This window comes from Tenrec ecaudatus, chromosome 18, assembly GCF_050624435.1.
Source record: "Tenrec ecaudatus isolate mTenEca1 chromosome 18, mTenEca1.hap1, whole genome shotgun sequence".
NCBI lineage: Eukaryota > Metazoa > Chordata > Mammalia > Afrosoricida > Tenrecidae > Tenrec > Tenrec ecaudatus.
In genome coordinates this window covers 6405405-6433149 of record NC_134547.1, presented here as the reverse complement: position 1 = coordinate 6433149, position 27745 = coordinate 6405405, and the positions used below count along the sequence as shown (strand labels likewise).

Below are 27745 nucleotides of genomic sequence, written 5' to 3'. Positions count from 1 at the left end.
CTTTTCTCCCTTCTTCCCTGCACCCTCCCTCCTCCCCCTCCTCCTCCTCTTTGTTCCCTCCCCTCCCACCCTCTCTCACAGTGTCACCTGTCTTTTCCTTATAGATGGGAAGTTAGGAGTCTGAGCCCTGGCCCTTTAAAATACCCTCCTTGGGATGAGTTGCTCATAGTACTCGGGCAGCAGTCCAGAGGTTCTGTTTCGTTTGTTTTGTTTTTTACCTCAACTCTCTTATCACAGTTTACCTGAAAGTCCCCAGATCTCTCCCTGACCTCAGCCCTACAAACCTCTGTGCCCTTGAGTGTTTTGGAGAGACCTGACTTATCTTCACTTCCTGGTTCTCGGCACCCTTGCCTTTTTCTACCCACTGGCCCTTGCTCTCCTGCACCATGCCACGCCATGCCACGCCACGGGAAGCAGAACTCTGAAAGTAGCCCGTGGTTAGCCCTTAGCTCTCAATCTGATGCTGGCTCTCTCTCTCTCTCTCTCTCTCTCTCACACACACACACACACACACCTTGACATCTGGCCTTGAGGACTGGGGTGGGTGGAGTGGCAGGCCAGAAAGATGAAGCCCCCCGCCCCCTGGGCTTGTTTTCACAGCCAAGTTCAGAATCACACCTCCTGCACAAAGTGATGGGGGAGGGGGGCAAGGGATGTAAGGAAAGAGGGATGGCATGGCGCAAGGAAGGAGCAGCTATTGGAGCACCAATCCTTGCGGATTAGGCGTGGATCCATCCGCTCGAGGGCCGGGAGAGAATTGGTGAGTGGGGGCGTAGTAAAGCCCCCCCTAACCCCCCCAGGGGAATTGGCTGGAGACGGTTCGATTCGTGGTCCATTCACGGCGCCACGTCTGGTTGCTGTGTGAGGGCTCCTCCCGCCCTGCGCAGTGCGTGCGTGCGTGCATAATCACGCACAGGGAAGGGAGAGCGAGAGTAAAAGCTGATCTGGGGGTGGAGGTTCCTACAAAGGGCGTGGGGGGCGTGGTGTATTGTGGTTCCCAGGCCTCGGCTCTGCGGGAGAGCTCAGTGCGTCCTTGTTGCTGTAGAATTGAGATCCTGAGATGGTGGCAGAGGAAGCAAATGCGGAATGCCACAGCCCCGAACCCCAAGAAATCGGAGTCGATGAAGGAGATGGAGATACTGCAGAGCACCAAGTCTGACGACAGCAGGACAGAGGCACTGCAGGGTCCCAAGTCAGGGGATCTCCAGACCCTGCAGGGTCCCAAGTCAGGGGATCTCCAGACCCTGCAGTCCCCCAAATCGGAGGATCTCCAGACACTGCAGGGCCCCAAATCAGAGGATCACGTGCCTGCTGCGGTGGAAGGTGAGTCCCTGGGCCCGTCCTGCCCCTCGTGACCAGGCGCTCAGGCTCCCTGGCCACCGCACGCCGGAGGAGTCCCGAGACCACGCCCCACCTCGCCAGCATCCCCTGGGCGCCCACTAAAGGTGGGGATTCTGGGTCCCTCAGATCAATGGACCCATACTCCCCAAGGGAGGCCAACTGGTCTGTGGGTGGCCACTAGCTTTCTGATCAACCACTGTTGGGATGGAGAGTGGGGCCTGGGCCTCCACTGAGTTGCCTGTTACCGAGGGAGGAGTCTCTTCCTGCCCAAAGGGAGGCCTCCCTCCTGTACTGGGAACCACTCCTGGTGGTGGCTCTCGAGAGCTGGGGCTCCTGAATGCCCAACCCCTTCTTCTCTGCCACTGGGTTAAGCATTGAGCTTCCAAGCGGCAAGGCCCGCGCATGGGACCCCTACCAAGCCACTCTGTTCGAGAAAGAGGAGGCTGCCGACTCCCACAAAGAGTTAACAGTCTGGAAAACACACACATACACACACCACGCGGCGGGCAGTTAGTTCTGCCTTGTCCCCCAGGCAGTCTGTGTGAGTCCATGGGCATCCATTGGATGGCAGTGAGCTTGGTGTTTCCGGTTCATCGCTGCTGTTCGTTACCACCACCACCACTACCACTACCCCCGAGAAGATGTAGACACAAGCATGACTCTCCAGAAGGACCCTAGAAAGAGAAGCTGAGGTCCATTGGCTGCCATCAGCCCGTGCGGAGCCCTGTGGGTGTGGGCACAATGGAACTGAGCTCTGTAGGATTTTTCAAGGCAGTCACACACACACACACACACACACACACACGGGCGTCCCTCTAGCCCAGAGCTGGGCCCCTTGGGTCGCCCACCCACTCACAGCCAGCAAGTGGATCTTGACTCAGACCCCCCAGGAGGAAACATCGTGGAACTGGCCCCGTGGGTTTTAGAGGTGGTGACTCTCCAACGGGGAGCAGACAGCCTCCTCTCTCTTCCGAGGACCGGCTGGTGGGACCCCAGCGCAGGGGCTCTTTCGTGCCCCCAGGACAGGACACCTAAAGGGGATTAGCTAGGCCGCTCAGTGTTGGAAAGATCCCCCTGGGAAGGAGTAACCCAATGTGGAGAAATGGCAGCGTCTGATGCTTTTCTTTCAGTCTAAGGAACTTGAAGACAGAAGACAGCTGGTAGGCAGCCCCCAAGACGGACGGTGACCAGTGCTGGCCTCACAGACACGCGGGCCCACCACCGGCCCAGTCACCCCTGCATGGCTCAGCTCAGGCACAGCAAGAACCACACCCTCTGCGAGAGCCTGGCTGATCCCTGCCCTGGAGGAATGAATGTTCAGTCTTTGGGGGTGGGGAGGGGGGCACCGTTGGTTGCCTGAGAGCTCAGATCCCACGAGGAGAGCTGGACCGTTGAGCAGGGGCTGGCTTGGGGCACCCACCGCCACCTTGAACCCAGAGTGACAAGTGCCCTGCTTCAGCTCCACCCACAATCTAATCCAGCCTGGACACTTTGCTGAAGAAGAACTCCAGAGCCACAGAAGGCAAGTGGCTCAAGGACCTCTCGGCAGGGGCGCCTTGGGCACAAGATGCACTTCCGCCCACCCCTGCGTGGCACACGGAGGGAGCAGGGCTCATGGCACCACACCTCGAGGGCCCCTTGCCCCAGGGGCCACCTCGAGGGCTCCTGGGCCCCAGGACTCCTGGCTGTGGGAGCAACTGCCCCTGCCTTGTGTCCTGTCATCGTCATCGGGTTGCAGACTCAGAGCCGCTCAGTGGCAGGGAGCAAAAGGAGCAGCTGGCTGGGTGAGACCAGCACACACATGTACACACACACACACACACACACACACACACACACACACATACACACATGGCCAGGGCTGACGCCACACTTGAAGTGAGCAGCCAGCAGCCGCAAACGCTGCCCCCAAGGCCACCATCCCCCTGGGCTGGCCTTCAGGGTCACTGTTCGCAGTGGGCCCTCGGGTAGAGGGTGGAATTGGTGGAGGGGGGGGGGTGTTCTCTTTTCTGCTTTGTTTTGTTGCTTTGTTGGGATTTTGCAGGAGATGCCGGGAATCCGGCTTTCAGTTGGAGGCGCACGTACATGTTAGCCATTCCAAAGGCATTTTCAAAAAGCAGCCTGGGCCGAATAAAAGCCCTGCGTGCTCCTCCGTTTTGCAAACCGGATTGGATACTTAAGACGCGGACAGAACTCCTCTTCTCTCCACACTCCCTCTTAAGGAGACCCTCTGCCCAAAGGGGGTGGTAATGGCAGTGGCTGACGTGGCTGAGAATGCAGACACTTTGCTCCAGTTGAAAGCGGCATGCCCAGCCCCTGGGGGAGAGGCTTGGTCTTGGGAAGGGTGAGGTCCCGTCCCCCACAAGGATCCGGGATCCACTAGCTCACCGGCATTCCCCCAGGCACCAGGTATCATTACACCAGGACCTGGGCTGGGAGCCTGCTGGCGCATTGTCAGTCCATGCACAAGGCCCAGCGGCTCCACTGTACAACACAGAGTCTCGCTGACTGAAAACAGGCGCCAGGCCCACCAGGATCATACCTTTTCCCCATTTTCCAGAATGGATCCACTGGGATCCAGGCTAGAGAAGGGGACCGTGGGTGGGTCGGCGGGGGCAGCGCACACGGGGCCAGTCTCCTCCTGACTCCCCGAAAGCCACCTCCCCTCAGCTGCAGGCGCTCACCATTGGTGAGGTCCTCCCTCCCCCCCACTAAACCCACCGCCTTCCCTCTAGGTGCTTTGGCTCACACAGCGACGGCCCTGCAGGACAGGGTGAGGCTGCCCCTCGTGGGTTTGTGAGGCTGTCACCTTTTTAAAACCATTTTATTAGGGGCTCGTGCAAGGCGGTCACTCTACAGGAGCAGGCAGCCTTCCGCTGTTTCGCTGCCCCTCTCCTTTGCCAAGAGTGGTGTCCTCCTCCAGGGGACCAGTTGTGGGGGGGCAGCCCCCACTAGCTAAGGGGCACGTGTGTCATTGAAGGACACACTGAAAACGCCAGACGAGGCATGCGTCTGGGATGCATCTCCAACTCCCCAATGTGAAGGCCTCCCTCCCACCAGGGTCGGCCTCCCAGACTCTTAATGATGAGCACGGAGAATCTGCCCGCATATGCCCTCTTCCCGGGTCTCAGTTTCCCACAACTGGGCTCTCCTGGTAAACGCGTCCAAAAGCACCTCGGAAAGCCCCAGGGGATGGCTGTCGCTTTAGTGGTTACGTGGTTCCTCTGCTAACCAAGAGGTCAGCAGTTCAAACCCACCAGCCACTCTGCGGGAGAAAGACGTTAGCAGTCCGCTTCCAGAAAGATGAACGGCCTTAGGAGCCAGACAAGGTGGCTCGGCTCTGCAGGAGAGGGTCAGCGTGAATCGTGAATCGGAAGCGAGAGCAGCAGGCTTGGTTTGGGGGGGGGGGGGACGGAGGGAGTAGGGGAGGGTGTCTGGAAATGGAGCACAACAAACCCTCAGGAAAGGTCAGCCGTCCACCTGGAGGGATAGCACTGCACAGGAACGACAAGCCAGTCTGGCTGCGCCAGGCGATCAGCTTGGACAAGTCACTCCTTTGTGTGGAGGTATAGCAGACAGAGGCAGGACCCTGCCTGTTTCATCCGTAAAGAAGATCCAGGGAGCAGTTGAAGCCTAACACGACGTGCCCTCGTGGGTTACATGCTGGGCTGCTCACCACAAGGTCAGCAGTTCGAAACCACCTGTGGCTCTGCTGGAGGAAGATGATGCCTTCCGCCCCCACAAAGGGTTACAGGCTCGGGAACCCACAGGGGGCAGTTCTAGCCTGTCCCAGAAGGTCACTAGGAGTCAGATTCAACTCAGCGGCAGTGAATTTGCCCTGTTTCTGAACACCGTATGACACAAGCAGTATCCAGATGAAGAAGCACAGTCTGCACCCGCCCACCCCCCCGCCACCTTCCTCCTTCACCAGAGCAAACACTCGTCCGACTTCCACCTCCACAGATTGTCTTTGTCTGCTGTGTTGTTTGTTGTTGTGTATTCTGACTCATAGCAACCCTGTGCACAACCACCGAGCACTGTTCGGTCCTCTGCCGTCTTCAACATTATTTTCATGTGCAAATCCACTGTTGCAGCCGCTGTGCCAGTCCATCATAGTGGGGGCACGGGGAGGTGGGCAGCTTCCTCTTGTTTTGGCTGCCCTTCTACTTTCCCGAGCATGACGTCCTTGCCTGTCGTGCAACTACACATGAGAAGCAGGGTGCACCGAATGCCCTCTTCCATGAGTGGCATTCTTCCACTCCACATGTAAGGGTCACCTATGGGTTAACATGCCAAGAGTTCCTTCCGTTCCGCTATTGAGAAGTATTCCACAGCACAAGCAAGCCATGATCTGTAGATCATGTTGGGGGATGTGGTTTATTTCCAGCTGAGGGGCTCTGACGGATTAAAGCGGCAATGAGTATGCGATCGCCGATCTTTGCATGAGCGCCTGTTTTCATCTCATTCTAGGAGAGAGGTTGTTGGGTCAGAAGATAGATATTTTATACGCTGAGCTTTTATAGGTTCGGACAAACTGTTCCCCCAAAACACTCATGCCCCAGTGAGCTCTGACCAGCAGAGTCTGAGCTTTCCAGTTGCTCCACATCCTGGTCAACACTTGCTGTTGTCAACCCTTTTCCTTTCTGCCATCATGGGGGGTGAGTAAGGTGCTCTAGTGGCAGAGTGGGTTAGGCATTGCTCATGCTGCTAACCACGAGGTCAGTGGTTCAAACCCACCAGCCCTACCTGGGGAGAAAGATGAGGCTGGTAGCTCTCGTATACTTTGGCAGCCTCAGAAACCCATGGAGGCAGGCTTACTCTGTCCTGTAAGGTCTTTCTGAGTAGGAATCAACTGGATGTCTGTGAGCTTGGCTTAGGGTTTGGGTGGTCAAGAAGGGGCATCTCATTGTAATTTTGATTTGACATCCTGATGACTAATGAAGTAGACTAATTTGTCATGTGCTTGTTGGTTATCTCTTGGTGTTCAAGTCTTTGGGGAGTCTAAAAAACCAAGCTCTGTGTGTGTGCTGGGGTGTGTGTGTTGATTTGTAGAAATTTTCTGTGTATTCTGAATTCAGGTTCATTTACAGATATGTGTATAGAAACACTGCAGCCATGTTTATGACTTTGGAGGGGTTTTTGCTGCTGTTGTTGAACTTTTCCATGAATGTATTTGCCCATCTGTGAACTTGAGGCCCACCTCACAAGGATGTCCTGAGGTTTTGAGGAGATAATACCATAAAGGGGGCCTGCAAGTTGTAGATGCTCATAAGTCCCACACTAGTCCCAAAATTCCTCCTCATACTTACACAGCACATGCAGTGATACCGAATTCGGGAAGATTACAGGCCGGCCAGTGGGTGGAGAGTCCACTGGACCCAATGGTGGTGGACGCATCTCCAGGGCTCTGGCTGCCATCAGTGTGGCTCCAATAAAGCCGAGAGAGGGTGCGGTCCACCTCCCAGGAGAAAAAGAAGAGGTTCCCAGAATCCTCAGGAGAAAACCACACCCACAAGGAAGCATCCTCGGGCTGTGACAGTCTAGACTCCACCCCTTCATTCTTTTATCAAGTTGACAGGAACTTGTAGAACTACCACGGGTACCTTCTGAAGTAGGACAGTTCAGATTTTGGCGAATGACAGGTGCTTCCTCTTTTTTGAACTAACCAATCACAGTCTCCAGAGAACAGGAGCAGCTACAGCTTGCCAAGCACCTTTTCAAGTATTATTTTCAATGTGTTGGTCTGAGTTGCCTGGAGAAACAAATCCAGAGACACTCCTATGTATAGAAGAAAGGGCTTTACATAAAAAAGCAATTGTATATTGAGAAAACATCCCAGCCCAGTCCAGATCAAGTCCATAAGTCCAATATTAGCCCATATGTCTGATAAGAGTCCATAAATGCCTCTTCAGATTCATACAGTACAACACACGAAATTGTGTCAAGTGCAGGAAGATCCCACTCCAGTGGGCGGAAAGTCTTGTGGATCCAATGGCAGTGGAAGAATCTCAGCGCAGGCGTGGGTCTTCACGTGGCTCCTCCAGCTCCAAGACTCTGGCTCCATCAGCGTAGCTCCATGTGACTTGTCAGCGGGAAGACAAAGCAGAGAGTGTATCTGGCCTCCAGTGAGCTCTTTATCTCCTTCGTGCCTCCATATGAGGTCATCAAGCTGGGACCTGACTGACAGGCTAGACTCCACCCCTTCTCAAGTTGAGAAATTATGTAACTGCCACAGGGTTTATGGGAGGAGTTAACAGTTATCACAAGCCAGGACTCTCCACTCACTGCCTTCCAGTCAATCCAACTCCTGGCAATCCTACAAGACGGCGTCGAACTTCCCCTGTGGGCTTCTGAGAATGTACCTCTTCACAGGGATAGAAAGCCTCGTCTTTCATCCGCAGAGCGGCTACTGGTTTCGAACTGCTGACCTTGCCACGAGCAGCCCAAGCCATAACCCACAAGCCCAGCGGGGCTCCTCGAGTGTACAATAACATTGACAAAGGTCACGAAGTGTGCACGTACTGTTCAGAAAAGGGTGCCAACACGCTCATGGAGGCAGGGTTACCACACGCCCTCCGTCACCCATTGGGCTTCTCACAAGGGCGGTAGTTCAAATCCACCAGCTGCTCCAAGGGAGAAAGAGGAGACTGTCTGCACTCAAGAAGAGTGCAGTCTCAGAAATTCACCGGGTCAGATTGACTCTGTTCTGTAGAGTCCAGATGAAGTCAGAACCCTACTGGAAGGCAGGGGGTTTGGGTTGGGTTTTTGAGGTTTACTGGTCTGAAAGAGGCAGGTGGAACTCCTGAGACAAGGCCCTTTGTCACCCTTCAGGTCTGAAACTGAACTCACCCTTCGAGGAAGAAGAATGAACCTTTTGAGACAAAGTTGAGGCTGGTAAGGAAAAGAAGACCCATGGGAACAAGAGCACAGGAGGAAGTGGGGTGAGGGAGGAGGGTGGGGGTCCGGACCCCTGGTCTGAGGGAGGAGGGCTGGGGGTCAGGACTCCTGGTCTGAGGGAGGAGGGTGGGGGTCAGGACTCCTGGTCTGAGGGAGGAGGGTGGGGGTCAGGACTCCTGGTCTGAGGGAGGAGGAGGGCTGGGGGTCAGGACTCCTGGTCTGAGGGATGAAGAGAGGCTGGGGGTCAGGACCCCTGGTCTGAGGGAGGAGGAGGGCTGGGGGTCAGGACTCCTGGTCTGAGGGAGGAGGGCTGGGGTTCAGGACTCCTGGTCTGAGGGAGGAGGAGGGCTGGGGTTCAGGACTCCTGGTCTGAGGGAGGAGGGCTGGGGGTCAGGACCCCTGGTCTGAGGGAGGAGGGTGGGGGTCCGGACCCCTGGTCTGAGGGAGGAGGAGGGCTGGGGGTCAGGACTCCTGGTCTGAAGGAGGAGGGTTGGGGGTCAGGACTCCTGGTCTGAGGGAGGAGGGCTGGGGGTCAGGACTCCTGGTCTGAGGGAGGAGGGCTGGGGGTCAGGACTCCTGGTCTGAGGGAGGAGGGCTGGGGGTCAGGACTCCTGGTCTGAGGGAGGAGGAGGGCTCGGGGTCAGGACTCCTGGTCTGAGGGAGGAGGAGGTCTGGGGGTCAGGACTCCTGGTCTGAGGGAGGAGGAGGGCTGGGGGTCAGGACTCCTGGTCTGAGGGAGGAGGGCTGGGGGTCAGGACTCCTGGTCTGAGGGAGGAGGGCTGGGGGTCAGGACTCCTGGGCTGAGGGAGGAGGGCTGGGGGTCAGGACTCCTGGGCTGAGGGAGGAGGGCTGGGGGGTCAGGACTCCTGGTCTGAGGGAGGAGGGCTGGGGGTCAGGACTCCTGGTCTGAGGGAGGGGGGCTGGGGTTCAGGACTCCTGGTCTGAGGGAGGAGGGCTGGGGGTCAGGACTCCTGGTCTGAGGGAGGGGGGCTGAGCAGTGGGGTCAGGACTCCTGGTCTGAAGGAGGAGGAGGGCTGCGGGTCAGGACTCCTGGTCTGAGGGAGGAGGAGGGCTGGGGGTCCGGACTCCTGGTCCGAGGGAGGAGGAGGGCTGGGGGTCAGGACTCCTGGTCTGAGGGAGGAGGAGGGCTGGGGGTCAGGACTCCTGGTCTGGAGGAGGAGAAGGGTTGGGGGGTCAGAACTCCTGGTCTGAGGGAGGAGGAGGGCTGGGGGTCAGGACTCCTGGTCTGAGGGAGGAGGGGCTGGGGGTCAGGACTCCTGGTCTGAGGGAGGAGGAGAGCTGGGGGTCAGGACTCCTGGTCTGAGGGAGGAGGAGGGCTGGGGGTCAGGACTCCTGGTCTGAGGGAGGAGGGCTGGGGGTCAGGACTCCTGGTCTGAGGGAGGAGGAGGGCTTGGGGTCAGGACTCCTGGTCTGAGGGAGGAGGGCTGGGGGGTCAGGACTCCTGGTCTGAGGGTGGAGGGCTGGGGGTCAGGACTCCTGGTCTGAGGGAGGAGGGCTGGGGGTCAGGACTCCTGGTCTGAGGGAGGAGGAGGGCTGGGGGTCAGGACTCCTGGTCTGAGGGAGGAGGAGGGCTGGGGGTCAGGACACCTGGTCTGAGGGAGGAGGGCTGGGGGTCAGGACTCCTGGTCTGAGGGAGGAGCACTGGGGGGTCAGGACTCCTGGTCTGAGGGAGGAGGAGGGCTGGGGGTCAGGACTCCTGGTCTGAGGGAGGAGGAGGGCTGGGGGTCAGGACTCCTGGTCTGAGGGAGGCGGGGCTCGGGGTCAGCACTCCAGGGTCTGAGGGAGGAAGATGTCCTCAGAACCAGGTGAAGGAGCGCCCCGGGATTCTGGGACGCGCTGGAATCCGGGGTTGGGGACCCGGGTGAGAGGACGTGGCCGTCTCGGCAGGAAGGGGGTAGGGGCCGGGCCGCAGTAACAAAGGCCTCTCCCTCCAACAAGCAGCCCCCCTCGGCCCCGCCTCCCTGGCCCCCCGCCTGCTCTGATTGGCCGGCCTCCCTGCCCGTCAGCGCCGCCCCCCTCCCCGGGTCTGCAGCAGCTCCGGCCGCCTCGTCGCGCCCCCCCAGCCCCCTCCCCCCGCCCCCGCCGCCCCCCGGGCCGGTGCAGCCGCAGGCGGGGTCCCCCTCCCCCTCCCCCCTCTTCCCCCAGGCCTCGCGAGCCCCGGACCGGCCCCCCCTCTCCCCTCCCCCTCCGCGCCGCCGCTGCCGCGATGCCCCCCCCTGCGCCCGGGGCCCGGCTCCGGCTCCTCGCCGCCGCCGCCTTGGCCGGCCTGGCCGTCATCAGCCGAGGTACCGCAGCGCCGGGGGCGGGGGGCTCGGCCAGGACACCTGGGTCCCTGGCAGGGGCGGGGGCGGGGGAGACGCGGCAGGGGCTGCACCCCAAGTCGGGAAGGGGAATCCCAGGACGCCAAGGTCCGGGCCCCGGGGGCGGGGGCTGCACCCCACGCCGGGAGAAGGGTCCATGGAGGTCAGGATATGCGCCCCCAGACCATGGACCAGGTTGGGGGGGGGGCGAGCCGTAGTCCAAGCCTAAGCTCCTAGAGCTTGAGGCTCCTGGCCCCGGAGAGGGTCGGGGACACCTGGTCCCAGCCTGGAGGCCGGAGTCTGCGGGGAGGGGTTCAGACCCTGGAGTGTGCTCTCCCGCCGCATCCCCCTGGGGAAGGATCGGAGGACTGACTTTGAATGTGGGGGTGGCAGTCTGGTAGAGGGTCTTCATCTCTTAGAAAAGGGACGTTGATGAAAGAGGTCCCATCAGGGGGTGGGGGTACAATCCCTGGGCAGGGGCCAGCCAGCACATGACTACCTTCCCAGTCAAGAGGGGTGTCCAGCCACCTAGGACTCTGGGCTGAAAAGTAGAGGGTGGGGTAATCGGCCTTGGAAGGGAGTGCAAACCCCTGCTGGACCAAGACCATTGGGGGAAACTGTTGGCTTGTTGGGAGTGTGCCACTTCCAGGGGGTGGGGGGCAGGTGTTGACCCAGGGTTCTAGGAAGTTGGGGTGATGGGCTGAGAACTCAGCTGGGCTTCTGTCTGGCGGTCTGGGTTCTCAGGCCCGGCAGAGGATGAGAGATGGGGGAGGGAAGGGGGAATTAATGCAAGGTCTTGAGGGTTCATCACAGCCTTTGCGGAGGAGAGGGGTCTGGGGTCTGCGTTGGATCTGAGCTGGGAGAATGGAGACGTTAACTGGGGAGGGGGACTAGAGGGATGGGGCATGTGGGGGTGCACCCCTTGCCTCTCCTCAGCCAAGCCTTCCAGGTATCCCCAAGAGATGGGTGAAGGGGTGGAAGGCAGGCAGCCCAGGGCAAGGTGGAGGCAAGAAGCAGTGGGCATTTGGGAGGAGTGTGCCTGGGGGAGTCTCCCAGGCCCTGCCCAGGACCAAGAGTCAGGGAGACGCAGCGGGAAATTGGCTGGCACAGCCCCACTCCTAGGTTGCCTTCCGCCCACACAGCCCCAGTGCAGGAACAGCCACATAAACAGAGGCACAGGGACTGCCCTGAAGCCACCCACAGGTATGCAGACATCACCTCGGCGGCGGGACAGCCACCTGGGTCACCCTCTTCTGAACACGCAGGTGTCCTCGGCCAGGGGCAGCAGGGGACAGCGTGGGCCTCCCGCCCTGCACAGTTTGAGCCACCAGCAGTGTTTCTGACTGCTTGGCTCTGTGTCTCTGAGGGTCTCTGCTGCCTCTCTCTCTGTCTCTCCATCTCTCTAGATCTCTCATCTGTCTCTGTGTCTGTTTCCCCTGTCTCTGCATCTCCCTCTCTCCCTGCATCTCTCTGAGTGTCTCTGCCATCAGTCTCTGCATCTCTGTGTCTCTACCTCTCCGTCTCTCTCGTCTGTCTCTGTTTCTCTTTCTATAGCTCTGCCATCTGTCTCTGCCTCTCTGTGTCTCTTTCTGTAGCTCTCCCATCTATCTCTGTCTCATCTGTCTCTGCTTCTCTCTCTCCCTGCATCTAAGTGTCTCTGCCATCTGTCTCTGCATCTCTCTGTGTCTCTGCCTTTCTCATCTGTCTTTATTTCTCTTTCTGTAACTCTGTTATATGTCTCTGCCTCTGTCTCGCTCACCTGTCTCTTTCTGAAGCTCCCATTTATCTCTGCCTCATTTGTCTCTCTAGTCTGTCTCTGTGTGTCTCCCAGTGACCCCTGACCCTGGATTCCCAGATACTCCATCGGCTCCCTCCCATCTGGCTCTGGCTCTGGGTCTCTACCTCTGTCCCCGCTGCCCTCAGCAGTTCTCAGTTCCGCATCTGCCTTTCATTTCTTGGCTTGTGCTTTATCTCTTGCTTATGATTCCCCCCACGCCTACCGGTTGTCTTCCTCCTGGTCCCCCCTCCTTGTCCCCTCGGGGCCACTCCCCTCCCCACATCTTCTCCCTTGTCTACTCTCTAGAATGCCTGCCCCCTCACCCTTGTGGGGAACAGACCCCAAAGCGTTTCTTCTGAGGTGCCTCTGAGTGGATTCCAACATGCCACCTTTCTCTTGGGAGCTGCTCTTGCAGTTAGCTTCACTATTAAGGTCACCAACATCCTTCAGAAATCGTCCCATGATACACAGGACCCCTTGACCTGGAGCTGTGGTGGAGCCGGCAGGTTGGCCGTGACCTTGGCAGGGAACCAAAGGCAGGGTCGGGTGAGGTGAGACAGACTAGGTGACAGAGGGACACCCCACACTCACCAACTGGGCTCTTTGAAAAATGCCCGTGGCAAGATGTACCAAATGGTAGCTCCTCTTTCCTCACATTCATTTGCTATTCAAATTTTGAGGAAAAAAAAATTCATGTTCAGAGAGCCGTCCGCCACGCCTACGGGGAAGGGCGAGCCTCCTCCTTCTTCCACCTGTGCCCACTCCCGACAGCTGGCGCGCACCGTCCCTGGCTCTCTCTCACTCCTGTAAGCTCACGCTTTCGGAGTTCAATGGACCCCCGGGATTGGTTGGTTGGCTGGTGATTTTCCCAGCACACAGTCATAACAAACGCATTTCTGTGCACCTGGCTGTTCCCCATGAGACCAGGATTCCAGCGGTTAGAATCCCGCCCTGTTCTGTGGGTGGACCCAAGTTCAATGCCTGGCTAAGACACCTCAGGAACAGCCAGCACCCACACATCTGTCAGCAGAGGCTCGCTTGTCCCTCCGATGTTGAAGAGGTGTCAGCGGAGCTTCAAGACAACTTGCCTCCAAAAAGCCGGCGGATGGATCACCAAAAAAAACCTCTGGAACACAGTGGTCCAATCCAGTGCCACCCACGGTGATTCGAAAACTGGAAACCAAACCCACTGCCATCGAGTGGACTCCAACTCTCAGCGACCCTAGAGGACCGGGTAGCACTGCCCCTGTGGGCTTCCCAGACCATCACTCTATGGGAAAAGAAAGCCTCGTCTTCCTCTCACAGAACGGCTGATGGTTTTGAACTGCCGACTTTGCAGCTAGCAGCCCAACGTAACCACGAAGCCACCAGGGCTCCTGGGTGATTGGTGAGCAAGGGGAAAAAGAAATTCCCTCCTGGGATTTTATAGTTATTTCATCCACCTTTTTATTTTTACTCCAAAATGCTTTATGTATACACGCGCGCACATTGGTAGTAAGAGACTAGTTACGTAACTTCCCAAAGTGTGTGTAGGGGTGGGGGTGGGGGCAGAACGGAAGTGAAAGCTTGTAATTCCTCCACCAACTCTGTGAAACTGTCCACCTCCTGCCAGCAGTCTTGGTTTACGGAGGTGGCAACTTTGTTGCATTTTTGAAACAAGTCCTAAGGAAGGAAGTGGCAGCTTGGGCAGCGGCACGTGAGAGGTGAAGAGTTCCTATGCCCAATGGGCAGCCCCCACCCGGGCAACTCATTGACAGAGCAGAGGCGCCCCCGTGGGGCCTTCTTGTCTGTAACCATCACAGAAGCCCGATCCCCAGGGTGTTTATTTTAAGATACTGCTGGGTGGATGGGTGGGTTTGAACCGCCAACCTTTGGGTTAGCAGCCAAGCGCTTAGGCATTGAACTGACACAGCTCTTAGCTTACCCACCCAACCACTGCCCTCAGGTCCCGGCTGACCCCATTCAACCCTAAACAGGCTGTAAATCCTCACAGCACCAGACAGTCTCATCTTTCTCCCAAGGAGCCGCTGGTGGGTTTGAACAGCTGTCTCATGCCTGCCGAGTAGGGCTGCCCAAACCTACTGCCATCAAGTTGATTCCAACACACACGCCCCCTGTGTACTAGGCATCTTCAGAACGGCTGGAGGGGTTGAACCGCTGACCTTGAGATTAGCAGCCCAGCGGCCACTCGTGCATCACACCACCGGGACTCTTCCCTGAGGGGACAAGGGAGCACATGGTTTCTGCTAGCCCGAAAGGAATCGGGTCGAACCCAGCCAGCTAAGCTGCTAGACTAAGACCTGGGAATCTGTTTCCACAAAGAGGATGACAACACACACACACACACACACACACACACACACACGCCTAGGGGGAAGTTATACTCACTCATTTGAGGTTGCCGTGAACAGGAATCCTTTATTTGTTTGTTTACTTGTGTAGGGGGTGATGAGTCTGCTCACTTTAGAGCAAGTGGTCCAGATGTGAAGGATGAGGGAGTGAAGCCAGGCTTTAGACTTTGGGGAGCACCAGTGTCCTGAGGAGGGAGCAGCACCGAGGAGGCCCAGCGTGGCAAGAGACCAAGAGGAGACGGTGCCAGGAAGCACTGCCCAGTTGGATCAACGTCTGGAAGTCCCCCAGACTTCCAAGGTCAGCAAAGAGAAGGAGGAACACCACCCCCACCCCCAAGAAGAATGCACTTCAGAGGACATTACTGAAGACACAGCTTAGGGAGAGGGGTACGTCTGATCAGAGCACAGGGCACGTGAAGAGGGAAGGAGAGAGTGGGGAACACAGTGTGGCCCAGCAAGCCCTGAGGATGATATTCCTGCTCAGAGCAGCCAATGCACAGAGGACCATAGGGCCCGCCCCACCATGAGACGCGACATCCCTTACTGACTGACCCATAGCGCTACGGGGGACAACACCGGAGACATGGTGTGGGAATTGTGCCCTATCTGACCCCACCACCCTGGGCCGAAACAGTGGGAGCATGCCAACAAGCAGCAAGGGGAGCAGAGCAAGCAAGCCCCGGGGAATACCAAAAATAGACTTTGGGGCCAAGGTGTGGCACCCCATCAGACTCAACCGGAAAACCCTCCTAAACGTCAACAAGCAGACCGGGAACTATTTTAAAAAAGGAAGAAGAGGGGTGACTCAGCCCCTCCTCAAGGACACACACCCCACCCCACCCCTCCGCTGCCAGCACCACACCCACCACCTCCCTGACAGATTCTCCCTATCCCACGCCCCTCACAAGACTGAACCCTGATTCAGCCATGGACTGCCACCCCTTCTGACTCACAAGGCCCCATAGCTGCAGAATAGAACTGCTCCGTGGGCTGGGGGTAGATGGGGGAGGGGGGAGGGGGGCTGCAACACTGTGCCCGATTTCCCCGAGGCACCTCTGGAGAAAACGCCATCCTTCCTGCTATAACCTAGTGATTCCGTTTGCGTGTCCCAGGGAATGAAACCCATTATTATTCTGAGCCATGGGTCTTTCTCCCAGGTGGCAGGTCCCCTCCAGAAGCCACCTGGCTCTGCTCTTCTTTGGGGGGGGGGGGGGGAAGGCATGCTTTGAAACACCAGAAATGTATTCCCCTCCGTCTGGAGGTCAGAGTCTCTCATTAAGGAGTCAGTCAGCAGAGCCCACAAGGTCTTTCCAGGTTGATGGGAGAGCCTGCCTCTCACCTAGCTTCTGCTGCAGCTGGTTCTCCTTAGCTTAAAGCTCCAGTCTCTGGGCCATGCCCCCTGTGCGTGGCTGTGTTGGTTATGCCATGTGGGCAGAATCACGGGGCACATGTGTATGAGTCACTGACGGGGCAGCAGGGGCTGATGAGCGTGGTGCATCCAGAAATACACCACCATGGTCCAGCCCCCTTGGAGCACATAGGCAGAGACTGATGCTGAACCAGGAGTTTCAGGTTGCTTACAAAGTAAGCCACTTTAGGGATAGCTCGTTGCTATTGTGTGGCACAGTGGGTTAGACATTGGGCTACTAAACCTCAAGGTCGGTGGTTCAAACCCACCAGCTGGTCCAAGAGAAGAGGATGAGGCTAAGGGGCTGTTGTACTCTGTCCTATAGGATCACTATGAGTCAGATTCAGCTGGATAGCTGTGGGTGTCGTTTCATTTTCTGTTGTTATTGCTTATTGTTTTCTGCTGTTATTGTTTATTGTTTGTCTGGTTTTTTCCTGCATGCCAGGAGTCCCTACATGGTGCAGAGGGTTACCCACCTCCACTGTTAACCCAAAGACAAGAGGTCAGAACCACAATGTGCCTTCAAGAGCTTCTAGTCTGCTGGGGGAGGCAGTGGTCACTACAGAATGGTCTGAAAGCCTATGGAGACAGTCCAGGCATTGTCTGAATAGCCAGGCTGGCACGGCTGTGTGGGATAACTCCAGAGAGACTATCATGGAACTGTCAGGGTTGTCTCAGAATTCCCAGAGAAAGCCCCCGTGCACTCACTTGATTGTGGGTGTATGTCGGCGGCTCATGGGGCCTTCTGTAACGGAACAGAGCGGGCCACAGGACCCCAAAGATCAGCACAGAACAAAGGCCTCAGGACGGCTGGCCTGACTCCCTTCCCAAATCCCCCAGCTACTGCCCACCAGTCAGTCTGTCCTACTGCTGTGGCTTTCGTGTGGCTATGATGTTGGAAGCTACGTCGACCATATTCCAAATACCAACCAGGTTACCCGGGGCGGATGCGTTCCGGTGGAGCTTTCAGGCTAAGACTAGGAAGAAAGGGCCTGGTGATCTCCCTCTGCCCCTCCCCCAAAAAACAATCCCTACATAAAATCAAACCAAACTGCGCTGCCATCGAGTCGATTCTGACTGCTGGCGACCCTATTGGACAGAGTAGAGCTACTCCTGTGGGTTTCTGAGACCAGTACGTCTTTATGGAAGTAAAATACTTTGCCTTTATCTCACCTGGTGGCTGGTGCATAATCCCTATACCACCAGGGCGCCCCCCACCCTCAGTGCCGGAAAATGCATTCCCTCAGCTGGGAGGCAGAGAGCCCTGAGCCTCAGGTTACCCAAGTAAGCTCCAGAAACCCATGTGGCCTGTTCTGCTCCGCCCAATAAGATCTCTAGGAGTCAGAATCACTTTGATGGAAGTGGGGGTGGGGGTTCATTTTTCTCCAGCCCCTATGTGGCTTCCTTACATTATTCATACAAGAGTTACAGCCCTAAGCCCTCACCCCTCCCGACACCTGTGAGCGTGAGTGCATTTGGAAGCAGGCTCTTTAAAGACGTGGTCAAGGGAGAGTGCATCGTGGCACAGTGGTGACAGGAAGGGCTGTGTTTCCAGCTTTCTCTCCCCCTACCTTCCCCCCCCACCTGCCCCCAACCATTCAGTCCCACGTGAGAATGGCCTGGCAATCTGAACCTGTAAAGAGGACAAGCCTGGGACAAGAGCCCTTGGGCCATCTCCCCCTGGCCACTCACGGGGCTGCTGGGGGGCTGCCCCACAGCACACAGCAACCTCGAAGGAAGAAGAGGGGAGGTGTGTAGCTGCACCCTGCCCTGCCCAGCCCCGCCCCTCCCCCCTCCCCCAAACACTCGCAAGGAGGGAGAAGGGAAGTGCAGCCAGGTCCCCTGGGCACTGGGGAGCTATGGGAGGGCTGTGAGCAAAAGAAAGGCAGCGAGCGCTCTGGGCGTTTTTGGAAAGGTGCCTCTGGCAAAGATGGGAAGGAGAAGGGGAGGGGTGGGAATAAGGTAAGAGGCAGGACAGAAAAAGAGAACTGTCTGTCTATCTGCTTGTGTGTCGGCTGGGACATGTGGCTCAGGTACTGATTACCTGTGAGGGGCCACGCCCCAGGGCTCTCGTTCGCGGGCTGAGCTCTCGTGGCAGGGCGACGCCGGCGGGACGTGGGCGCGCGGGCCGTAGCCTGAAGCCCTGCGCTCCCTGATCCTTCGGCAGCACCGCGGACAGCGGCAGTCCGCGCCTGAGGCGAGGCTTAACAACCTCCTGGGAGTGCCTGGGGTGCAAGGTGCAAATGGTGGAGCTAGCTCCTCCGCAGGTGCCTCTGAAGAAAGGCCTGGTTGTTCTTCCCCGAGGGAAGCGGCCACTGAGCACTGCGGAGCGCAGCCCCACGCAGACACGCGCTCGGCTGCCAAGCTGCACGAGCCCTGCCAGGTCGCCTGTTGTCGGTTCTGCCCCACCCCCGCCCACCCCAGCCATGTGGAAGGTCTGGGTGTACATCTCCCTCCATGGGTCGTGTAGTACAGAGTTTGCCATCGTGGGCAGTGGGACGAGGAATGTTATGATGGTGATGTGGCGGGGGAGCTGTGTGTGTATGACTGTGACTGTGGGGGGGGCTGTGATATGGGTGTGTGGCTCTGCGTGTGTGTAACTGTGTGGCTGTGATGGGGAGTCTGGTGTGTGTGTGTGTGTGTGTGTGTGTGTGCCTGCATGTAGCTGTGATATAGTGGGGGGAGCTATGTGTGTGTACGACTGTGACTGTGGGGGGGATGTGATATGGGGGTGTGTGTGCGACTGCGATGTGTATGTGGAGCTGTGTGACTGACTGGGGGGCTGTGACTGCAGTTGTGTGTGACTGTGATGGAGGACTTGTGTGGGGGAGCTGTGAGATGTGAGTGAGGCTGTGTGTGTAACTGTAATGGGGAGTCTGGTCTGTGTGTGTGTATGTGTGTGTGTACAAGTCCTTTTGGGTGTGACGTTCCCAGCTGTAGCAAGAGGGAGTGCTTTCGGAAGGTGGTGACTCATGTGACTGTCGCTGAGCCCAGACCTGTCTCTTTGTGGCTGAGGATAACAGATGCGGCCGCTTCCGGGAGAGAGCCTTTTCCCTAACCGACCTTTACTGACTATGTGTCCCTCAGAGCGGGAATGTCCTTGTGCTTGTGCATGTGTGTGTGTGTGTGTGTGTGTGTGTGTGTGTGTGTGTGTGATTGTGTTTGCCTCTCTAAGCAGGGTCATATTTGGCACAGGGATTCTGTGTCTGGTCAGAGACCTGTGTGTGTGTGTGTGAGGCTGCTTGTGGGCATGTGTGTGGTATGGGACCGTATGTGTGACTGTGTAACCGTGTGTGTGGTCGTGTGTGACTGTGTTAACTGTGTGTGACTATGTGTGCATGACTTGTAACTGTGTGTGTGTGTGTGTGTGTGTGTGAGAGAGAGAGAGAGAGAGAGAGAGGCTGGAACTGTGTGGGTCGGTATAACTGTGTCTGTCTGTCTCTAAACTTGGCATCCTTGGTTCCAGGGACTCTGTGTCTTTTCAGAGCCCTTGTGGCCATGTGTGTGCTCACATGTCACCCCCACCCCGCCATCTCCTCTGTTTCTATCTCCTGTTGTTACCAGTGTGTGGCATTCACCTCACCACTACTGGTGCACACACACCACCCCCCATCCTGCTCTGAGCAGCTCAGGGCCTTCAAGCCCCCTCCCTCCTCCCTGATTCTTCAAATCCCACAAGTGACTGCCCTGGATGGGCCCGGGGCGAGGCATTGCGGTTCCCAGCCGCAGACCACGGATGCGGCCAGCACACCGCACTGGCTCCGCCCCGGCCCCATCCAGAGGGGCTGCTGATGGAGAGGGACCCCCGGGAGTCATTGGGGCGGCACAGACAATTAATTCATTAGATTAATTAGCTCCTCATCCCAGGCAGGGCAGCCCCTAGCGACCCCCCCCCACCTTCCTGCCCCCGCAGGCATCCAAGGTCACTCGGCCTCCTAGCTCCCAGCCGGTGCTGTCTCCACTGCCTCCGCGGGCCCCGCCCCCCCTCCGCTGGCCACTGTCCAGGGTGAGATGAATGGGTGGGGGTGGGGCGGCTGACTGCGCTGGAGCGGGCCAGCAGGGTGGGCATACGCTGTGAGTGCCCTCGTGTGCGTGGACACATGAAGGTGTTTGTGCAGAGTGCGTGTGCGTGCGTGAGTGCGTGCGTGCATCCATGCACCGAGCGAAGGGTGTGTGTGTGTGTGTGTGTGTGTGTGTGTGTGTGTGTGTGTGCATGCGTGCGTGTGTGCCCCTGCCACTTGGGTACTGCTGTGTGCAGGCCACTGACTGTGCAGTGCCTGCAGGTCTGGGGACACGGGTCTGCGCTGTGTCTGCCTGTGAGTGGGTCTACAAACCTTGAATCTGCTTGTGTGCCCACATGAGTGTGTGCACCCATGCGTGCGCTGTCTGCACGTGTTTGTGAGTGCGTGTGCGCATCTGAAGGTGTATGTGTGGATTCGTGTGCTGGCTCTCGGACGTGTGTTATCAGAAAAGCTGGCTCATAGGAAGAGGAGCACAGCGTCAGGATTGGAGGGAGGCTTCATGAAGAACGTGCTGTGTGCGAGTGACACAACCTTGCCTGCTTGGAAGTGCGGTGGGTGGGTGGGTGGGGGGCTTGAAGCCCTCGCTGAGGAAGATCCAGTCAACATAAAGGAAATCGCGTCCTGACGACTGGACCAAGAGGGTGTTGCTTTGGGGACGAAGGTTTGCCGGACCCAAGCCATGGCATTTCAGCCGTCTCGTAGGCATGGGAGAGTTGGACCTTGGCTAAGGAGGACCGAAGCCGAAGCAGCGTGTTTGAATTGTGGCTGGTGAAGACTGTTGAAGTTCCCATGGACGGCCAAAAGACCAACAAAGTTGTCTTAGCGAGAGGACGGTCAGAATGCCCCTTAGAGGCCAGGAGGCCGAGACCTCATCTCGCATCCTTTGGACAGGGGCCCTCGAAGAGATGGATGGACACAGTGGCCGCAAGCACGGGCTGCCACCAGAACAATTGTGAGGACAGGGCAGGGTTTGGTTCCGTGGGACATGGGGTCGCTGTGGGTCAGAACCGACTGGACAGCACCTACCACCACCGACACCAACGTACGGGTTTCAAAGAGTGGTCATGTGTGTGTGTCTGTGTGTGAGTGTGTACTACGATTTGGCGGTTTCTGGTGGTATGTTTTTGTGTCTGTGGGTCAAGTGGGTGCCACGCAGGGGGCCTCTGGGAAGGTCTGTGTATCATGACTCTGGTGTGACCGCCACCCTGTCCCTCTGAAAACATCCGTGGGCGTGTGTGCAGGTCAGTGCGTGCAGGAATTGTATGTGTCAGGGCAAGTGTGTGCACATGTGCACACACACGGACACACCTGTCTCCACACCTGCTTAGTCTCCCTGACACCGTCCCTCCCACAGGGCTGCTGTCCCAGAGCCTGGAGTTCAACTCCCCGGCCGACAACTACACGGTGTGTGAAGGCGACAACGCCACCCTCAGGTACCTCTGCCCGGGGGTTGCTCCCGGCCCGGGGTCCCACCCCCTGCCGGAGCCTCACTTACTCTCTCACAGCAGAGATTTGTGGGGGTGGGGCAGACCTACAGGTCAGCTCCCCATCTGGAGAAAGTGATGGAGGTGACTCTGAGCCCAGCACCACTCCCAGCATCAGTGTCCCCATCTGTCAAGAAGGAAGGGGGTGGACAGCACTCAGAGGATGGTGGTGGGACTCCTGAAGTCACACACTCGGTACTCAGAAAATGTGGGGTGTGGTGCACCCGGACTGCTCCACACGTACGGGCCAGCATGGTTTACTACCCGAGATTTCACACAGGTTCTCGCACACACACCACACATACACACACCCCACACCCACAAACTCATACACACAACACATACCACACACCACAAACTCATACAACACACACACCACAGACCTACACATGCAACACCACACCACACACATACACTCTGCACATACACATTCACATAACACACATACACACGACATACACCACAGGCGCACACACCACAAACATAAACACAACATATACCGCACACACCACAAACTCATACAACACACACAACATAGACCTACACATGCAACACCACACACATACACACCACAAACACACAGACAACACAACACACCTACATACACCATACACTACACACACATGAGGGCATGCCACCCCCCTCTCTCGGGGTCTCTATCTCTGGCCCTCTTGGTGGGTCCCTGTCTCCCTCTCTGAGTCTCTGCCCCTCCCCTTTTCTCTTTCTCTCTGGGTCTCTCTTCCCCTCTCTCTCTGGGTCTGTCCCCTTCTCTCTCTGAGTCTCTGTATCCCTCTCTCTCTGGATCCCTACCCCCTCCACCCATCCACCCCCGGCCTTATTTTGGGACTTGGGCGAGCAGCTATACAATAGCCATCAGCTATCATTCCATTCTGGTACTCGGTACACAATTTGCCCTCCCCGGGGCTCAGTTTACCCACCCGCTTAGCAGACATGTGGGTATCTGCTTCTCAGGGCTGCCGCAAGCATTTCAGATGTAGTGGGCCACCCTGCCACCCAGCCTGGGGAACCAGGAGGGCCTAAGGGTTGAGGGGTAAGGGCCTGCCTCCCCCTTTTGCTTGGGGCAGCTGCTTCATCGACGAGCACGTGACCCGAGTGGCCTGGCTGAACCGCTCCAACATCCTGTACGCGGGCAACGACCGCTGGACCAGTGACCCGCGGGTGCGCCTACTGAGCAACACGCCAGAGGAGTTCTCCATCCTCATCACCCAGGTGGGGCTCGGCGACGAGGGGCTGTACACCTGCTCCTTCCAGACCCGCCACCAGCCGTACACCACTCAGGTCTACCTCATCGTCCACGGTGAGCACGCGTGCAGCAAGGGGCGTCAGAGGGGCGCCGCGGAAATGCTGGGAGAGGGCTATGGAACACTGCCGGGAGTGGGGATGGGGGTGGAGGGGGTAGTGGACTAGGATCCCCGAGTCTGAGGGAAGAGGGGGTGGGGGTCAGGACTCCTGGTCTGAGGGAGGAGGGGTTGGGGGTCAGGACTCCTGATCTGAGGGAGGAGGGCTGGGGGTCAGGACTCCTGTTCTGAGGGAGGAGGGGCTGGGGGTCAGGACTCCTGGTCTGAGGGAGGAGGGCTGGGGGTCAGTACTCCTGGTCTGAGGGAGGAGGAGGGCTGGGGGTCAGGACTCCTGGTCTGAGGGAGGAGGGCTGGGGGTCAGGACTCCTGAGGGAAGAGGGCTGGGGGTCAGGTCTGAGGGAGGAGGGGCTGGGGCGGAGACTTGGATTCCTAAATCTGAGAGAGGAGGAGCTGGGGTCCTGAACTCCTGAGTCTGAGGGAGGGGTGGGTGCTTGGCTGATCAAGTCTGAAGGAGGGGGCACCTGACCCTCACCGGCCCCCACTCGCCTGCCCACCCGCAGTCCCTGCCCGCATAGTGAACATTTCCTCTCCTGTGACGGTGAATGAGGGCGGCAGCGTGAACCTGCTGTGTCTGGCTGTGGGACGGCCAGAGCCCACAGTCACCTGGAGACAGCTCCGAGGTGAGGACCTCACCCAGCCCCCCCACCCCCAGCAAGCCCCTTCCCATCCCAATGTCTGGCGCCCCCAGATTCCCATCACCCCTAGACCGCATTCCTTCCCCGCTTCTCCCTCCGTTGGATCCCCTGACCCCCAAACCCCAAATCTTGTCTTCCTCGGCCCCTCAGCTCCTACCTCTCCTCCAGGGCCTGGGTCTTGCGCCCAAATCATGGGGTAGGCTTGTCCTTCTGACAGATTCTAGGAGTGTCCCCTGCCTGTCCCCCGTGTTCCCAGGAGCCTACCCCACTCAGACCCCCACTTTCTCACTACCCAAGAGAGACCTAGAGGAGCCATCATGGCCTAGTGGTTACGCATTGGGCTGCAATCTGCAGGGTCAGGGGTTGGAAACCACCAGCCGCTGCGTGGGACGAAAAGGAGGCTTTCTGCTCCGGTGAAGAGTTACAGGCTGGGGACTTCACAAGGGTAATTCTACCCTGCCCTCTCAGGGGGCTATGAGTCGACATCGCCTGGGTTACAGCGAGTTTGGGGTTTTTTATTTTTTTTAAGAAGGTAGATGTGGGGGTGGCTGCAACATCGGACTAAAGTATTAACAGTGAAAGATGGCAAGACACAGGATCAGGCTGTTTCCTTCTGTTGTGCCTGGGGTCAGGATGAGTGGGAATCCACTCTGCAAACTGGGGGTCTGGGGTGGACCCACCAGGCCCGGGGGCCCTCGCTCTTCGGACTAGATGCTCAGTGTGGTCCCTCCTGGGGCGACATCAGCATCAGTGTGTTAGAAATACACATTCCTGGGCCCCACCCAGGCCTCCCCCCACTCACCTCACTAACTAAACAAGCCTTCCAGGTGCTGCTGAGGTGACCCGAGTCCCCAGATGTCACCCACCCACAGCTTCTACCTGGATCTCCAACAACAGATTCCAGATTCCTGAACTCCCACCGATGGGTCTTTGAGAACCCAGAACCCAATCACTAGACCTCGGGTCCCTGGGTCACCTGACCCCAAAATCCTGGTCTTGAGATCTTGAAGTCCTGGCATCCCTAAATGTCAGTTCCCAATCTAGATGCCAAGGTCTTCTGGATCCAGCCATCTGGCATAAAATCCCAGCTATCTGGATCCCCGCACCCGGACCACTAGGTCCTGATTCTCTGGATCCCAAGAGCTAGATCCTAGAACTCAGGAACCTCCTAGATCCTTCTGAGAACACAGGTGTCCAGGTGGCTTAGTGGGTTGCACATCGGACTCCCAGCTGCAAGGTCAGCATTTTGAGTCCACCAGTTGCTGCTCAGGAGAAAGTTGAAGTTTTCTGCTCCCTAAAGATTTACAGCCCCCACAGGGACAGCCCTATACGGTCTCTGCCTGCTTGAGACCCAACCTGGCCTATTGGGTTCTCAGAGCCCCAGATATTAGATACCCCTAACAATAGCTTCTCTGCCTTTTGGAGAAGATCAAGTGCAGATACCCCTAAAAGCCCCAATTCCAGGACCCTTACCAGGGCAGGGCGTCCATTTACACACCCCAGATCCTGGCTCCCTTCCCCACAGAAGACCCCAGGCCCCTAAGCCGCCCCCCCTTTCCCCCACCAGCTCCCACGGACCGGGCACTCCAGGCCCCGCTGATGTGTGTCCGTGTTGTGCCCGTGTTGTCCCGTGTTAAGTGTCTGTGTCCGGCCCCGCCCCCTCCCCTTGCCCCTCACCACAGATGGCTTCACCTCGGAGGGCGAGATCCTGGAGATTTCGGACATCCAGCGGGGCCAGGCGGGCGAATACGAGTGCGTGACTCACAACGGGGTCAGCTCGGCGCCCGACAGCCGCCGCGTGCTGGTCACTGTCAACTGTGAGTCCCAGGCACAGGGTCTGAGGGAGGAGGGCCCGGGGACTCCCGTGTCTGAAGGGGGAGGAGCGGAGGATTCCCGGGTCCGAGGAGGGAGGAGGCAGGGATTCCGGGGTCTGATGGAGGAAGGGCTGGAATTCCCGTGTATGAGAGGGGAGGGGCTAGGGACTCGGGTCTGCGGGAGAAGGGAGAGGGAGGCGGGGACTCTAGGGTCTGAGGGGGAGGGGCTGAAGGGGGACTTTTCAGTGTGAGGGAGGAGGGGCTGGAGGCGAGGACTCTTGGTCTGAAGGAAGAGGGTCTAGGGACACCGACTGCTGGATCCGAGGGAGGAGGGAGCTGGAGGCTCGAATTGCTGGGTCTGACGGAGAGGGAGAAGGGTACCCCGACCCCAGGGCCTGAGGGAGGTGAGGGCCAGGACCCCTCGTCCCTGGTGGCTGGGCGAAATCGCTGACCCTCGCCCGTCGCCAGATCCCCCGACCATCACGGACGTGACCAGCGCCCGCACGGCCCTGGGCCGCGCCGCCCTCCTGCGCTGCGAAGCCATGGCGGTGCCCCCCGCGGATTTCCAGTGGTACAAGGACGACAGACTGTGAGGACAGCCCCGGGGTGGGCGGAGAGGGAGGGTCCCTGACTTTGCCACTGTGGAGGGGGGCGGGGCGCTGGAGGTAGCGCGTCCTGGGTCCCCGGAGAGGGATTTAGGAAGCTGGATTCTGCAGACGGAGCTGTGAGCAGACCGGAGAGGAGAGGCCAGGGATGCAGGCAGAGACGCAGGAGCTTGAGCGGGGAAGATGTAGGGGACTTTATTCCATCCGACTTTGGGAGCCCCTGGGCAGGGGGTCCCTGGAGAGATCTCAGGGGGATGGCTCGGGCTACACCCCAGGACTGAGTGCCCCTAAGGCTGGAACAAGAATGGGGACGGGGCAACCCTGAGGCTGGAGGCGGAACCCAGGCTGCACCGTGATTGAGCGTTCAGACACAAAGGTCAGCTGTTCGAACTCACCAGCGGGTCTGCGGCAGAAACACATGGCAACCCTTTGAACATGTGAGGCGTATTTCTCTGTTCTCTGGTGGTGGGTCTCAGCCGACTGGGCGGCTTAAAAAGCCAAACTCACTGCCGTCGAATCGGTGCAAACTCCTAACAACCCTCTCTATGGGACAGGGCCCTGTGGGCTTACGACGCTGTAACTCCACAGGCATAAGAAAGTCTCGTCTTTCTCCCGCGGACTGGCTGGTGGTTTCGAACTGCTGACCTTGGGATCGGTAGCTCTAGCCACCCGCCAGGGTTGGATTTGGCAGGAATGAAGCTGGAGACCCGAGTGGGGGTGGGGCAGGGGCACCGTGCGCTGGCTTCGTCTCTGATCCCTGTCCCCCGCCAGGCTGAGCAGCGGCCCGGCCGAGGGCCTGAAGGTGCAGACGGAGCGGACGCGCTCCATGCTCCTGTTCGCCAACGTGAGCGCCCGGCATTACGGCAACTACACGTGTCGCGCCGCCAACCGACTCGGGATGTCCAGCGCCTCCATGCGGCTACTGCGTGCGTCCAGGGAGGGGGCGGGAGGTGGGTGGGCAGGGCCGCGGGAGGTGGGGGCGGGGCCGCGGGACTGGGGAGAAGCCTCCAGGGCCACCCTTCCGCTTGACTCCCGGGCTTAGCCTCTGGCGGAAAGCTGAGCGGTCTGCTAAATGCTGACCTCCATGTCGAGCCACGCACTCAAGAGAAGGTTGGAAGGAGACTCGCTGAACCAACATTCTAGAAATAGCACGTTCACGAGCAAGGAGGAACACATAAATCAATAACTGAGCAAGCACCTACTTACACACCAGATCTCCGGTCGCGCAGTGGGTTTCGAGAGGGGCTGCTAACCGCAAGGTCAGCAGTGGAAACCCCACCAGCCGCTCCGCAGAGACAAGGGGCTCTGGGGAGCCGTGCATGGAGTCTCCCCCGCCACCTCTAACACCCTTCCTTGTCCCTTTCTTTCCCCCCAGGCCCGGGATCCCTGGAGAACTCGGCGCCCAGGCCCCCAGGGCCGCTGACCCTCCTCTCCGCCCTGAGCTGGCTGTGGTGGAGGATGTAGGAGGAAGTCTAGCGCAGTGGTCTCCCCGCGCCGGTGGAGGGGGGGCCACGGGCCGAGAGCGAGAGAGGACGAGGGTGTGATCGCCGTGGTTCTCGTGGGTCTCGAGGGGGTGGAAGAGCTCTTGGCCGCAGAGGAAGAAAAGAGGAAGAGGAGGTGGAGGAGGAGGAGGAGGAAGAGAGGTCTTTAGAGAACCCATCACTGTGAGGGATAACACAAAATTATGCATCTTTCTACAGCCATTCTCTTC

At 58.3% G+C, this 27745-nt stretch overlaps 1 protein-coding gene across 1 annotated transcript; it reads left to right on the top strand.

Moving 5' to 3' along the window:
- The first annotated feature begins 1079 nt into the window (after window positions 1–1079).
- Window positions 1080–27498, top strand: IGLON5 (IgLON family member 5). The gene is made up of 10 exons (XM_075537862.1): window positions 1080–1323; window positions 10292–10352; window positions 10405–10544; window positions 21472–21550; window positions 22687–22919; window positions 23481–23600; window positions 25298–25432; window positions 25898–26018; window positions 26806–26960; window positions 27410–27498. The coding sequence occupies exons 1-10, from the start codon at window positions 1080–1082 to the stop codon at window positions 27496–27498; spliced, it is 1377 nt and encodes a 458-aa protein (XP_075393977.1).
- The last annotated feature ends 247 nt before the right edge of the window (window positions 27499–27745 follow it).

Excerpts from the sequence above, each read along its gene's own strand:
- IGLON5 (XM_075537862.1), top strand. The coding sequence starts at position 1,080 with ATGCGGAATGCCACAGCCCCGAACCCCAAGAAATCGGAGTCGATGAAG. Across the intron at positions 10,545-21,471 it reads CCTGGCCGTCATCAGCCGAG|GGCTGCTGTCCCAGAGCCTG; the intron begins GTACCGCAGCGC and ends TCCCTCCCACAG. Across the intron at positions 22,920-23,480 it reads GGTCTACCTCATCGTCCACG|TCCCTGCCCGCATAGTGAAC; the intron begins GTGAGCACGCGT and ends GCCCACCCGCAG.